We start from the raw sequence: 15,471 nt of genomic DNA on the forward strand, positions 1-15,471 counted from the left end.
CCGGCCGGCCTTAGCCCAGCTCAGACATCTGGCTCTGGCCCATTGCCACTCCTATTTATGGGATTCATGGGTTTTCAATTCAGCCTGTTGGGGCCACGAATGCGCAATCCAGACCGTTGTTTTGTTTCATCTTTCGATGGATGGACTATGTCCTACAAATTTCCTCAATGGGGGGAATCTCGACCTTTCAATCTGTGGCATACAATTTTACAAATAGATGCGACAGCATTCCAAGTCTTTCAATCAGTAAGCTTTCTGTAGATAATGGTACATCCACGTTCGGAGGAAACAGATTAATTGTCTGGATTACCGGTACATGGACCCGCTTGTATGAATTGAAAATTCTCTGACCTCTGTATGTGTAAACAAGCTAGTTGAATGTCATGTCATTCCTCGCCATAAACCTCTCAGGGTGGAAGATCCTAAACCTTGGATCAGTAGCCACTGTATGGACGGTTAAGAAGAAAAAGATACGGATACGGAGACGATGCGGAAATAAGGCCTAATATGGATGGCAAGTGTTTTTACTTTATACCTATTTCCCGCCCTAATTTAGGCCAATTAAAGGCGATCGTGTGTCGATATCATGAAATTGCAATTTGCGCAAGATATACTCTTACCTGAAAGTATCACCGTTGGCATTTCCTTCGGTGATGCACATTGCAATAATTGCGGGCCCTTTGGCCTACCGTTAACAGAGCATATCAGCATAAGCCATATGGCCACGGTTATCGTGCCCATTAATGAGGCAAAGTGCCAACCATGTCCATAAGAGACCTAGATTTTATCACAAATTTGATAATGATTCTATTGGTGAAGCTCTCTCACAATCCTTCCAAAATGAAAAATTTTGTCAAAGATGTTGAGAAAAACTATAACATTTAAGAAGATTTCAAAAATTGGATAGACATCCAAGCAAACCCAACTGTGGCTCAAACCTGGATCAAGAGGAACAAACACACCACAAACCCGGATCAAGAGGAACAAACACATCATCTGGCGTGGGTCCATAACCATACTCTTAACTAGAACAAAAGTTGGGTAACAAGATTGAAGAAGGATATCATTTGCAAAATAGAATATCAGTATCAGATGGATCTGGCCCATTGGAGAACGACTATGATTAAGTGAAGGATGCTCTCCTGAAGAGTCCAATAGGAGAGCATCTATGTGTAGGAGTGGAAATTTGAGATTTAATGTCCTTAGACTTTTCAGAGACCTTCCTGATTAAGAGTTTCTAAATCTTACTAACGAGACTTTTCTATTCGAAAAACTAATGACGTGGGCGCAAAAGATCCAGAAGTAGTAAGAAAGCCCTAACGAGAGTCTCACTGCTTCAACAACCTATAAAAGGAACAATGGAAGAAGAAAACGAGATTCCATGCCAAACACATTAGTGTATTTTTTATTTTTCTCTCTGTTCTTAGCTTAGTTTAGCTATTACTTAGCAGCTCCCATTGCAGTTCCTTAGGAGTAGAGTTAGGTAATATCGCGATTCTTTCAAGTTCCAATTTGGTTAGTCACACCCGCTTAATTCATTTGTTCCAATAGCCATATTAGGTATTTATCTATTTCACCTTTTTTTAAAAAAAATATTAATAATTTGGCTGTCTGACAAGTTCTCGATTGTAATAAACATTATTTTACAATACTAAATGAAATTGACAACATTTAACCTTTATTTAATTTGAATGTGTATCTATGTTTATTTGAAAACTGTTTTAAACTCATAGTGTTTGTGAAAAAACAAGTCCTTAATCCCGTAGACTCACGTCTATTATTACTACGAGATAAAAAAGAACTTATTCAAAACGATTAGCCTCACTTCCTTTCACTAATTACCTGAGTGGAGCACAATTTTGGTGGCCAATAGAACCCTCGATCTTTTATCTTAGTCTCTGATCTGTCCATCTTGGTGAAAGGGACACCAACAATTTAATCAACCCTTAAATCAAGCATACTCTAACATACCTGTACATCCTACTTGCACATATATCCAATCTCGACCCTCAATCACACAAGTGGTTTTGTTTGATTGAATTGGAGTGCAACAGGGATCCTCCAACGTAGAAGATTTTGGAGCATTACAGTGACCACACCGTCCCAAAAGTCAGTCCAACTACGTAGGTTCAAGCCCGCCTAAAGCCGGGTTGAGCTTATCAGTTCAATGGCCCTTGTCACCTTACGGCAGATGAGAGGTCATTGCACATGTAGGAGATCCACACCATTCATAGGTTGGGTCCTACGGTGACCATGACCTGGCCCAAAAGTCGCTCCACACATCAGGCAGGCCACCCATGAATACTGAATATTTTCTTCTCATGCATGCGGCCAATGCAAGGAACAGACCCTCCTGGACTTTGTCAACAGCGTGCATGCCCAAGGAGCCTGGATCCCTCACAGGTCCCTATCAGTCAAAGGCGAGCAAGTCCCCTTTTATTGGCCTCTTAATCATTTACTCTCTGTTTTTTTTAAAAAGGGGTGGACCATCAATTTTCAAATGCCACTGACTCATCCATCCCAGAGATGAGCGTGGAGGGGACACAATATCCAGAAAAAAAAAAAAAAAAACACTGGACAAGCGATTTGAACCTTCCACATGGTGCCATGGATGATGAATGAAAGCAAACTTGTCAGGCTTGAAATTCAATGGGCAAAATCAGATGGGTAGCTAGCATACTTGTAGACCTAATAATTAATCAGGGCTGCGATCAGTGGGGGATGGACCCACTTCAAACGTATTCAACACAACCTAGGCTGTGCAGGCTTAGGCTTGAGTCTTCCTGGAGACTAGTGATCCAAACACTTCATTGGACCATCCTCCATTCAATGCTGACTGCTGCCAATCCAATGTTCAAAGATCATTTTATCACGGCCACTTTGCAGTGAACCCATGAATGGCAGGATCATCAATCCTTGTAGCACGTCTGGATTCTATGTAATATTTTTGAAGAGTAGGAATTTCTAATCTGGGACAGATCTTGGGGTCATCTTTTCCATTCTTGGTGGATGTGGGGCTTTGGAGACAGCCCCAGTCACCAAACAGTAGGGCCCACTTGTACGGATGACCACATCAAGACACTATTATCACCTTGACGATGAAAGTGCACAAACAAGGAAAACAAAACATCCCAAGGAGAAAAACTTCACTATGGGTAGATCTCATCGCCACCTATTAAGATTGGGCTGTGTGGGAGATCAGCACCATTCAATCCCACCAAACCAAAAAGTTCAATGCATGTGGGCCCCTGGGTGGAAATGAATCAACAACATATAATGGAGACAATGGTTTGAAACCCTAAAAAATATGAATTTTTTTTTTCTAAATGAAATTTACGAATCAAGGTTACAAGCAGCAGTTCTGTTGGCATCAAAATCTAAGAATATTATCGAGGTGTTGTCCTTTGTACGCAGTGTTCGTGCTTCGCTCAACACAAAATTAGCTATCCTCTCTGCTGAATTTGAATTCTCTTTATCCGCAGCGTATCTCTCCTTTGTCTGCTCATTCCAACACAAGAAAGATTGTCAGCATACAAAGGATTAAATCGAACAATGTTTCTCCACAAACCGGCATTTGTCTTGCTCAAGTTGCATTCCATGCAGTTTGGCCCACCTACAGCCACTCATCTTGAGGGCCTCAATTTGGGTGGCTGCAATTGTCATCTACAAATTGGCGATTAAAAACAAAAAACATGGCCATGCTCCATAAGCAATGAGAGCAAGTTCACCAATCAGATGGATGGAATTATTCGGTGGAAGGAGATTTCAAGTCAATCAACCATCCACAGCAGGCCTCACCAGATGAAAGATCTAGACCAGTCGAAGTAAGGCCCATGGCTCACCCGGAGCTAGAAGAAATTCTTGATTCTTCATGGGAAGTGTTCAAGGGCATACCTGAAGAACGAGCTGCACAGCTTTCTTGATGCCAATAACATCCCATAACCCATCACTACAGTTTTAAGAAACAATAAGAGAATCTCATCAGGTGGTGAACGCCCTTTTTTTCACCATAGTAGCATGAAAACTCAAACACTCGACTCGACTAAATGTTCGGCCAGGTCGGGTTGATTCAATCCAACTTCGCTCAGCATACAATGGTTATAAATTTAGAAAAGAAGGGATAAAAGTGTACACTTAACAAAGTAATATAATCAAATCACTCAATCGTGGGCTCGCCAGGTTCATGTTTCCTTTTGCGGAGGTCGTGGGTTCAGTTCCCTCCCTCCCCACTTAAATTTTATTAATGTTCACATTGACCCACTGAGTTACTCAGTTCGAATCACTGCAAGTCATGTCAAGTCGAGTTGACCAAGTGATCAAATCATCTTGACGATTCATCCTGTGTCAAAATCTAGTCAGAACCTGGACTGAGTTTCCCAGCAACTCAGCTCAGAATCTCACTGAGCCGAATTGACCCAGTGATTTTAGAACTACGATTTTCAGTTGGAAGTAAACAAAAAGAAAATAGGAGGAGATGCAAAATGGGAAGAGATGCAATCATACAGAAAATCACCTTGCCATGAGAGCAAAGGCCTGGCTTCCTTTGGGTATATGCACAGCTTGACTAACATATGGCTCCGAACTGAAACGGGCGTCTTGCTCTTTCAGAAACTTGTCTCCAAGCATGCGGGCAATATTCAAACCTGAATGGATTTGATATCAATGGGTTAATAATTCAACTATTGCATGCTTCAGATGTTGAGGGAAAGAAGCCAAGGCATCACCACACAGTCGTGTTTCGCCATCTTTCAATGGAGGCCCAGATTTCCTCAACCGGTTTCTTTCTGATTGACTAGTAATTCTGTGGTCTTCAGTCATAGCAATAGGCTTCTCACCAATACTGCCATGGAGAAAACATAAACAGTCCTTTAAAGAGAAGATTTGTCCATGAAAGCAGTAGCGATGGAATGGTTATTAATAAATTTGATTAATAATATCATAGACAGCTCATTGTATTCAAAAGAATGAAAAATGGGAGGCTGAAAAACCAAGAATAAATTATTAAAATAGAAGCATAGCAATCCAGTCATGGCATTCTTGAAGTATTTGATCTTTTATATTAATTGCAATTTAATTATTTCTCATTTGGCCAAGTCACTGAATCCGATTAAGCCAAACCAAAAGAAATTTTGGCCTACCGAGGCAAGCCTGAGTTCCTGCTTTTCCAATAGCGAATAGGGGCCTTGTGAGAAAAGTCATCATTCCTATCATGGGCCCCACAATTAAAGTACCAACTACAGTAGGCTTCACGTGGTTTCCTGGATCATAATTCCTGTGACAAGCCTTGGATGGCTCCTACTCCAAGACATCCTCCTGTCACAAGTCTCATGATAAAATAGCAAATATTGATAAACAAGATTCATTATCTTTCCCCAAGTTGTTTGATGCAAATGATATCCATATCCAATTGCTGAATGAGAACTGATCACCCACAGGCGAACAGCACCAAAACTCGTGGTGCCATATGATCTTTCCTGCTAACATGCTACTTGCATAGGACATCCATGCCAAAGAAACAGGAAGCCCCACCATGTCAATCACCCTTCTCAAAAATCAGTCTGATCCACTCACGAGTTGGACCACACCTGTGTATTGAGTTAGACTATAAGTCATCAATTGATTCAAATGGTGCAGCATATCAGATGAGCCAACCAGCCTGAATTTTGTGATGAGTGATCTTTATGGTGGGTTGGACTATACAAGTGGCATGTTAGTGGTAAAGAGTACAATTAGCAAGGATAAGCTTAGATGATGATAATGATCTACAAGAAAACGAGTTGATGAGCGTTATCTAGCTACAACCAAATAACCCAAGAAAATGGCCTCGTAAATACAGCTTAGATGAATTTACATCAGAAGATCACCCAAGGATCAAAGCTACAAGAGAACACTCACAAGTTATTCTGACACGAGAAAGGCATCATTGAATCTACGTACCTATTTTTCCCTCAAACATAATTGAGTGTATCTATGACATGAGAACTAGCTGAGGGGGGGAAAAGGGAATAATTGGCTACGTACTTTATAACACAAGCTGAATCCCCAACATTTGCACATTGTGCGAAGAAGTCATCTTGTTGATCAGCCCAAACCAAAAGAACCGTTGCAGTACAACCCTGAAAAAACAAAAGGTCACAACAACTATATAATTGCACTTAATAGCATCCAATCATAAGACGACAGAATAAGATTTGCAAGATATGAGAATGGTACCCTCCAAATACTTTATAAAACCTTATCAAAATAGAGCAGGATGAGAAGGAATCAGGTAGGGATTTATCCTCGCCCTTTTTTTATGAGTCTAGATCACAGTGACAATTCACCACCATTTAAAGGATTTTCTATACTTTCTACACTGGCAGAGGATGATCAGTCATACACCCACAAACTACCACGGTACATGCAGTGCATGTATCGAATTGACACCATGCAAATCATGGGTGCAACTGTTGATGGAGCAGGTACCTGATATCTCCTAACAACTCATTTTTCAAATATATCTCCTATTTATAATAAAATTATTTATAAAAAAAAAACAATTAAATATTGGAAGCACATCCTTGCTGTACCCGTATCCTGTCATTTCCTCATTTGGAGGGTCACTGTACTTGACACTCGTACCCATATCCACATACCATAGGTTAAACATGTTCTCACCCAACATATCATGCCAATGCACAATGTATGAATAAAGTCATATCCAAACACATTAGCATCTCAACGGCCAAATAGTTAAGATGGTAAATGACAGATTAGTTACTAAATATTTATAGAGAAATGCTCAAGTGTTGTCAGAACACTATATGTTATAGTGCTCCTAGTTGCATCAGTTCAGTTAGACAGTCCAATCTCAACTGTCCATTAAGTTCAGAACAGATTTCTAATGTTAACATCCTTTTTCCAAGCCATCAATGGGATGGCTACAGTTGCCTAGGAAAAGTGATTCTTTAGAATAATAAGTAATCAATGATGGTATCTTAAAAAAAAAAAAATAGATGGATCAAAATGTTGATTAGACCATCGATCAAATGGTTTATGTTTGTCAGATTTGTGTGATGCTTGCATGGTTACCCATAAAACATGCGTTGGACCTACTGAACAGTCTGGATCAATGAATTGGATAGTCCAAGTGTCCCAATTTAACAAAATGCAAGTAGGAGCACTTTAACTTATAGTGCTCCGAGAGCACTGGAGCATTTCTCGTATTAATATGCAAAAAAAATTTCCCTCTCCCATACTACATCCTCTTTGTTGGATCTTACTTGTACTGCAGTGAGAAATGAAAACAGGAAAAGGGAGTAAAGTAGAACCTCATCTTAGATTTTATTTATTTATTTATTTATTTATTTTTAAAAAAAAGGCAGAAAGAGTGACAGGGAGATGATGGATTTTGGGATATTTGGTTTGTATTGGAAGTTCTTTGCCCCTTGACCTTTTGTATTGTCTTTGCCTTTCCCAATAAAATTTCTCATAAAACTACTTTTTTAAAGAGAACTTTTTTTTAATATAATATAGAAGCATGTAAAAGGAGAAATTCCATTTAAAAGTTTACTATATGAGATGATAAAATGTTATAGATGGGCATATTAAAATCCACAATAGGAAGAAACTTAGAAACCTAGAGCAATCTTAACTACCTTGCACCTCGAGAAAGAGGACAAATCATTTCTGCCACTAGCTTCACAGTGTAAATTAGTAATCACTATCAAAATACTGTTCACAGGACACCAGATGATTTCAGTAGAGTTCTGCTATTGATATTTCCACTTTCTAGTGCCAGAAGCAATTTCCAAGAAATTCAAATAAAGAAACAGACTCACAGAAAATTACAGCTTAATTCAACTAAAAAATAGCCTATGTATTAGAAGTCTGTTGCAAGATTAGATGCTATAGAAACCCTACAGGTACAGGCTGAAGGCACATAACTACAGATTGGCTTGGTGCAGTCTTGGTTACAAAAAAACAGTCACTTTGTACTAGTTAAACTCATCAGGCATGCGCTGGATAAAGAAGGTCATATGGCAGGCTGGGAGGTTGGTCGGGGTCACATTTGGGGATTGCGACAAAGATTATATTGCCTTTTCTCAATTTGTTGAAGAAAGAGGACTTCTAAAGGCTAGTCTGATTAAACAAGGTAGGGCACTGATGTTGTCAAGGGGGAACACAGAATTGGTCCGCAATGGTGGTTCAGCAATTTCAGCCGCGGGAATTACAGCGAAGGTTGTGAGGGGATAAAGGTTTATGTTAGTTCATCAACTGAAGATAATTAGCTGGAACATCCGTGGTTTGGGGAGCAGTCAGAAGAGATTTCAGATTAAGAGAATCAGGAAGCGTTTTAAGGCTCAAATCATGACCCTTCAGGAAACCAAACTTCAGAAGACTAAGTAGGCTATATTGTGGATTCTGGGTACGGGTGGGTGGGTTTTTCTAGAGGAATTATAGTTATTTGGTACAGAAACCTGTGGAAGAGTGGAGGTCGTTGGAGGAGGCAATTCCATCTTACTGTTTTACTGAAAGAGATTGGCTCAGATTTTTCTTAGGTTCTAACTTCAGTCCACAGTCCAAATTGCTCTTCCTTGCACGAGGCATTCTAGGAGTTGGACACTTCTAGAAGTAACCATATGGAACCGTGGTGGGTGGGAAGGGATTACAACGTGGTTAGAAACAGAAAAAATTCCAAAAAGCGTGAGGGAATTTTCTGGTTGAGCGGAACGACACGAAATGGTGGATGTTCTCATGGGCAACATGAAACTCACATGATTGAATGGTCAAGATCGGGTGGTGAGCTCAAAGCTAGATAGATTTCTGGTCTCTCCTTCAGATTGAGCATTTCCGAACTGTCTCTTTGAGGGGTCTTCCTAAACCTGTCTCGGATCATTGCCTGATTTGATTATGCTTGAGGTAGAAAACAAAAACTGGGGTCTGCATCCAGTTCAGTTTGAATTGATGTAGTTGGAGATGGAAGGGTTCTGGGGTCTTATTAAAGAATGGTGGGACTCTTTTGAAGTGGAAGGTTTCACGGGTTTTAAGCTTTTTCAAAAGATGAGACTACTGAAAAGGAAAATCATCGAGCGGAGGAAAGAGGTGTGCAGTAAAAGGGAGGACGAAAAATATTCGCTATTGTGGGCTATTAAGTTGTACGATATTGAAGAACAAGAGAGGGAGTTATCGGAAGATGATAGGGCAGATAGGGAGTCACTCTTGTGTGATTACAATAAGTGGCTTAAGGAGGATGAAATTAAGTAGGATGTTACACAAACATCAAGAGGTTGGCCTTTCAGGGTTTTGAGGTGGGGAGGGAGAGTTTCAAATCTCCCGTCTTCAATTCACTGATGACACAATCATCTTCAGTGAAGCCAAGGAAGGCAAGGTGGACAATTTAAGAATGATTATCAAATGTTTTCAAATTGTTTTGGGGTTGAGCATCAACGTATCGAAAAGTGAAATTCTAGGGATTGGGACCACCAAGGAGGAGCTAAGTCGATTGGGAGGGCTTTCAGGTGCAGTGTTGGGTCTTTCCCTACCACTTACCTTGGTCTTCCCATCTGTATCGATAAACCACCTAAGCATCCTTGGGACAGAGTTATCGAAAGAGTGTTCTTCGTGGAAGAGTAGATACTTATCTTTGGGTGGAAGGCTAACATTGATTAAAGCAGCTCTCTACAATATGCCAATCTATTTAATGTCTTTGTTCAGATGCCTAAAGGATGTGATAGAGCAGCTTGATAAGTTGGGGCGTGATTTCTTATGGAAGGGGTTGTTGAAGACTCACAAATTCCATTTGTTGAAGTGGGACGATGTGTGTAAATCGATATGGGAAGGGGTTCAGGGATTAGGAGATTGAAGGAATTCAATAGTGCTCTATTAGGTAAGTAGCTTTGGAGATTTGGTTCGGAGAATGATTGCCTTTGGGGAAGAGTGATTACCTCTAAATATGGGGTCGAGGGAGGGGATGGTGGGTAAAGGGATTTTCTTTATATAGAGCTTCTGCTTTGTGGAAGGTAACTGAAGGAGTGGGGGAGAGTTTTAAGAAAGGGGCGAGTTTCAAAATAGGCAATGGAGAAAGGGTTCTCTTTTGGGAAGACATTTGCTTAAGTGAAAGGCCTCTTCATTTGGTTAAGTGAAAGGTCTCTTCAAGCCAAATTTCGTAGGTTGTTAAACATTGCCTCGGATTTGAACTCTTCTATGGCATTGTTTCTTGGTCCTTGAAAATGAGACAATGTGAACCCCCACTTGTAGGAGAAATCTTTCAGAAGATGAGTTGAAGGAGTTTCTAAGGTTTTCCATGAAGCTTCATGGGATTTGTTTTTCTCCAAGGTTGGAAGACTCATTGGTGTGGAGCCTAGAAAAATCAAACAAATTCTCAGTCCAGTCTTTCTATAGGCTTCTCACCTCTATGATTGTGGCTTTGGGGCTGAGTCTGTCATCTTTTGTTTGGAGTTATGATGCTCCTCCAACGAGGGCAGCTTTTGCATGGTTGGTGTGTGTAGGAATCGGGATCTCAGTTCTCACTATTGACAACCTTCAAAGATGGTGATGTTCATTCCCAACATGTGCTCCTTGTGCCTTGGTAACACGGAATCAGTAAAACACTTGTTTATTCATTGCTTGCTTGCCATGTCCATTTGGGAATTCTTGGGAGTGTTTAACATGCCTTGGGTGATGTTGGGAAGCATTGAGGTCCTCTTTCTAGCATAGCATGGAAGCAGATCCAAAAGAGAAGGCTCTAAGCTTTGGAGACTTTCTTTGGTGGCCATTTTGTGGTCCATTTGGGAAGAAAGAATAATCGCTGCTTTCGGGGCAAAATGGGCCACTCTCCAAAGTTATGACCTCAATAATCTTGGACAAGAATATGACTAATTTGTTCTTGATGCGAAAAGCAATGTCCACTTTCAACTTTGAAAAACTACTTCTCCTTGCAGATTATTTATCCTTGTAAATTGGTGTAGAGATTGAAAGAGAGAAGAAATTAAGAGAAAAGAAGGAGAGAAGAAAATATGAAGGAAGAAAGGACTCAATTAGAGTTGCACGTCCCCACCCCTTTTTCTTTTTTATTAAAGTAATTAAAAAGCAAATATTCAAAAATACCCCTATATAATAAACTTTATATCCAACATATCCCAAGACTAAAAACACTAAGAAACTTGTAGACCATAGGCCCATAACTAAAACCAAGAGGGCCATGGGCCTAGACCCTATAAAGAATGTTCCTTATTTGTTTATTTCTTGTTTGTGCTTGTTTGATGTTTGGTACTCTTGTGGAGTACCCTACTGTAACTTTAGTTGCATAATAAAAGTGTTGTGGTGTGGGAGCCCTAACTCACGAACCACCCTCTCTCTCTCTCTCTCTCTCTCTCTCTCTCTCTCTCTCTCTCTCTCCCCCTCACCTCTACTTGGTATCAAAGCCACAAGTCTTGTGTTCGAATCCCGGGAGCAGCAAATATGCTTTCCTAATATATTCTCCCACGAGGGGCCATTTATGGTGTGAGTTGTGAGTGTCCCTCCAACCTTGCCCAATATATTCCCGTGCGGAGTTCCACCTCGCACGTGCAGGGGAATGTTAAAGTCCCTTGATATACATTGATATGCCATCCTCTAACGGCTCGAGCTTTCAGATCTCCAGGACCTCTTGTTGATTGAAGCTACCAGGGTTTACTGATGCTAGCAACCGTACAGCTAACGTTAGCAAGTGTACGTACGATACATATTGTTTTGCATCAGGAAGAGCATGATTTGATAGAGCTTGATTTTAGAAGAATTATGGCTATTTTTACAAGATTTTTGGGGCTGATCTAAGATGTTTTTGGGCCATTTTTCAAGTTTAGCAGAAAACCCCCAATTTGTCGATTTTTCGCGATCTCTCCCAAATCGCCAAGAGTTTTTTTTTTTGGGGGGGGGGGGGGGGGTTTTGTGTGTAGGGTTGGTCGGTTTTGCCTACTTAAAACATCCATGGAAGTTTTTTTTAATCTTGGGAAGGATTTTTGGTGTTTTCTGGCTCTTTTAGAGGTGTAGCTCCATTGTTTTTTGCCCCCTAAGGCCCCTCAACATGCAACACAAGTATGGTGTATACCTGCTATGTTCTTCTTTCACTTTATGGCTATGGGTTGTTCCCGTGCAAGTCTTTTGGTGATGCTTCCTGCTGTTTTTTTGAGTTTTTCCTTCCTTTCTAGACCTATGGCCCATTATTTGGAGCCTCGGTTGTGTGGCAATCTACCCTGTGTTGGTTTGTGATTGTTCCTCTTTTCTACCATCCTCCACTACTGTCCTATTACTACAGATTCGTGTCTGTGGACCATATGGACAAAATATCTTCTGAATCGGGTGCGGCGCCTTTAGATTCGCATCACTATTGATTACCACTGTCAAGTTAGATGGTAAAAATTATTTACAATGGGCTCAATCCGTGAATTTATTTTTGGAGGAAGAGATAGGCTCACCTACATATTGGATGATGTTCCAAACCCTATAGATGGAAATTACAAAATGTGGACCAAGGAGAAGTACCAAGTCATGGCTTAGTTACTTAACAGTATGGATTCGTTCGTCAGTAATTCCATTACGTTTTTATCATTTGCCAAAAAGATATGGGATACTCTTCATGACATGTATTCAGAAGCAAGGAATTTATCAAGGGTCTTTAAGTTGATTTCGAACATTAGCAGGTTCCAACAGGATTCCCGATCTCTAAAGGAATACTTTTCCACCCTTCGAGGTATGTGGGATGAGTTAGAACTCTATCATCCTCTTCCGTCCGAGGGTAAGAAAGATTATGATCTCGTTCATAAACAACGAGAAGAGACCAGAAGCATACAGTTCCTTTCCGGCCATAATTCTGAATTTAAAGATGTTAGTGAGCATATTGTTGTCATGGCTCAGCGTGTTGCTACCTCAACCACATCAACCTAGGTATCATCTGATAACTCAATGTACGCAGTTGGTGACCGGCCTTCTTTTAATCATGCATCTAGAATACTTGGGGTGTGGTTGTGATGTAGGTTGGGGTCATGTTATCGATCGTGGTGGCTACCGTGGTTGAAGTGGACGTGGATGTCGTCATGATACATCTCGCAGTTGCACGCATTTTTTATTTTTTATTTTTTTTTTTGGGGGGGGGGAGATATTGATCCAGCCTTGTAGCCTCTAGTTGGAGAACCTCGAGGGAAGTCTCCTTTAGGTGATAGCGTTCTTGTTTCCCAAGAGATTTGCCTTCATGCAATTCCATATTCGTGATAATCCTTCGATTTCCGGAGCTATTGTTGCCCAGTCAGGTATTTCTCTCCATGTGTCATCTTCTCCTTCGTCCCGGGTCATTGACTCTGGAGCCTCCTCTCACATGACTGGTAAGCTTCTCTTGTTTAATTCGTACCTTCCTTCTATTCGGTCACATTTAGTCACGGTTGCAGATGGAAACCAAACCCTTGTATCTGAGACTGGTACCATTAAGCTTTCTTCTTCCTTGAATTTGTCATTGGTTCTACATGTTCCTAGTTTTCCTCTCAATCTAATATCTATTAGTTCTCTTACGAAATCCTTGAATTGTTCGGTAACATTCTTTCCCTCTCATTGTGTGTTTCAGGACATCCAGACGAAGTAGATGATTGGTGGCGGCCATGAACGTGACATCATTTATTTCCTAGATGATGCACCTATCATAAGAACTAGTGCTTTATCCTTAGATAGGCAGTCCATGTCTAAGTGGTATTGTCGCTCAGGGCACCCATCCTTACCAACATTAAAGCTCTTATTTCATTCAATATTTGCATCCAAACCCTTATGTTGTGAGACTTGTGAGTTCTCCAAACATCACGGACTATCTTTCCTCCTAGTTCATCTGACAGGAAACCTAGACCTTTTGAGCTTGTCCACTCTGATGTTTGGGGCCCTGCGCCTGTTGTCTCTCTTTTTGGATACAAGTATTTTGTCACATTTATTGATGATTGTACTCGAATGACATAGGTGTATCTTCTAAAGTCTAAACATGAAGTGTTTGATATGTTTAAAATATTTTACAACAAGGTGATTACCCAATTTCAATATCCTATCAAAGTTCTTCACTCTGATAATGGGGGCGAGTACCTATTACATGCATTTCTGTCTTTCTTGCAGGACCATGGTATTTTGTCTCACACTTCATGTCCTCAGACTCCTCAACAAAATGGTCTGGCTGAGCAAAAGAATCGTCATCTTCTTGAAGTCACTAGTGCCCTCTTCCTTGGTATGAATATGCATAAACGTTTTCGGGATGATGCTTTGCTTACTATTGTATTTCTAATTAATTGAATTCCATCTCGAATATTTTCTCACAAATTTTCATTTGAAAATTTGCATCCACACGATAAACCCTTTCATTTACCTACTAAAGTTTTTGGATGTACATGCTTTTTTCAAATTCTTGTTGAAACTAGTGACAAGTTGAGTCAACGGGCCACAAAGTGCATCTTGTTAGGTTACCCTAGATCACAAAAGGGGTACAAATGTTATGACCCCTCAAACCGGTAAGAGATAGGGCTGAAAGTTAGGAGGGTTCACCCAGACCGACCCATGACCAACCCGACATTGGGTTGGGCTTGGGCAGGATGTATCGGGTTTGGTCTCTGGCTTGGGCCATACAAACACTAACCCGATAAAACTTAGGTTGGGCTCGGGTTGAGGTCTCAGGTTGCCCGACCCAACCCGAACCCGATCGATATATAAGTTCCTTATAAATTAATTATAATTGAGTGCAGATCGACTATGTTGAAGGCACAAGAAATTCCAATGCCGTTGGGTTTCATTGGTCCACGTCATTTCCAATGACTCAAGCTAACAAGATACGCCAGATTTCTCTTCCCAAATAGATTGCTTGATACACAATACAACTTTTAAAAGAGTAGTTGTCCTATATTTTAGCTTGTTTGTTTAGAAAAAATGAACTTCTTTACGATAAATAACTACATATATAATTAATAAAATTAGCATATATAATAGACTAATGTAATAACGAAAATATTAGCATATATCTACCCGACCAACCCGACCGAGCCCGCTTGGGTTGGGCTTGGGTTGAGAATTCCCAACCCAAGGTTGGGTAGGGTTGGGTTAGGGTTAAGGTATAGGAACCTCGGGTTGGCCTAGGGTTGAGTACCAACCCGCCCGACTTTCAGCCCTAGTGAGAGATGTATCCGCCGAAGTGACATTCTTTGAAGACATTCCATACTTTTCTGATGAAGAGAGATCTTTACATAGTCATCTTCTGAGTCAGGGGGAGCATGTGCAATCTATCTCCATACCCCTTCTTGTTTCTTGTCTTGATGATGCTCCCATTTTGTCTATCTCAAAGCCCATTCTTGTGTATCATCGATAGACTATATCCTCCACTGCTCAACCGCCCCTCATCTCATTTGCTTCTATTGGTGGTTTAGGCATGCATTCTTTGCCTCCTGATGATGATCGTCCTATTGCCTTGCATAAGCCTACCCGCTCATGCACTAA

At 40.6% G+C, this 15,471-nt stretch overlaps 1 protein-coding gene across 4 annotated transcripts in view; it reads right to left on the minus strand.

The window, feature by feature from the left end:
• Positions 1-3,289: 3,289 nt before the first annotated feature.
• The window catches only part of LOC131226054 (protein phosphatase 2C 70), a 61,668-nt gene continuing 49,486 nt past the window's right edge, over positions 3,290-15,471 (minus strand). For 3 of the 4 annotated variants that reach the window (XM_058221722.1, XM_058221723.1, XM_058221721.1), the window contains 5 exons: positions 6,022-6,116; positions 4,725-4,840; positions 4,514-4,643; positions 3,895-3,949; positions 3,290-3,498 (listed from right to left, as the gene is read on the minus strand). In XM_058221722.1, coding sequence (XP_058077705.1) covers positions 3,334-3,498; positions 3,895-3,949; positions 4,514-4,643; positions 4,725-4,840; positions 6,022-6,116 — 561 coding nt within the window. In that variant the 3' untranslated portion in view covers positions 3,290-3,333. Of the gene's footprint in view, positions 3,499-3,894; positions 3,950-4,503; positions 4,644-4,724; positions 4,841-6,021; positions 6,117-15,471 lie in introns of all 4 variants that reach the window. The other variant, XR_009161634.1, reaches the window with a different exon arrangement.

Source organism: Magnolia sinica, chromosome 14 (genome assembly GCF_029962835.1).
Source record: "Magnolia sinica isolate HGM2019 chromosome 14, MsV1, whole genome shotgun sequence".
Classification (NCBI taxonomy): domain Eukaryota; kingdom Viridiplantae; phylum Streptophyta; class Magnoliopsida; order Magnoliales; family Magnoliaceae; genus Magnolia; species Magnolia sinica.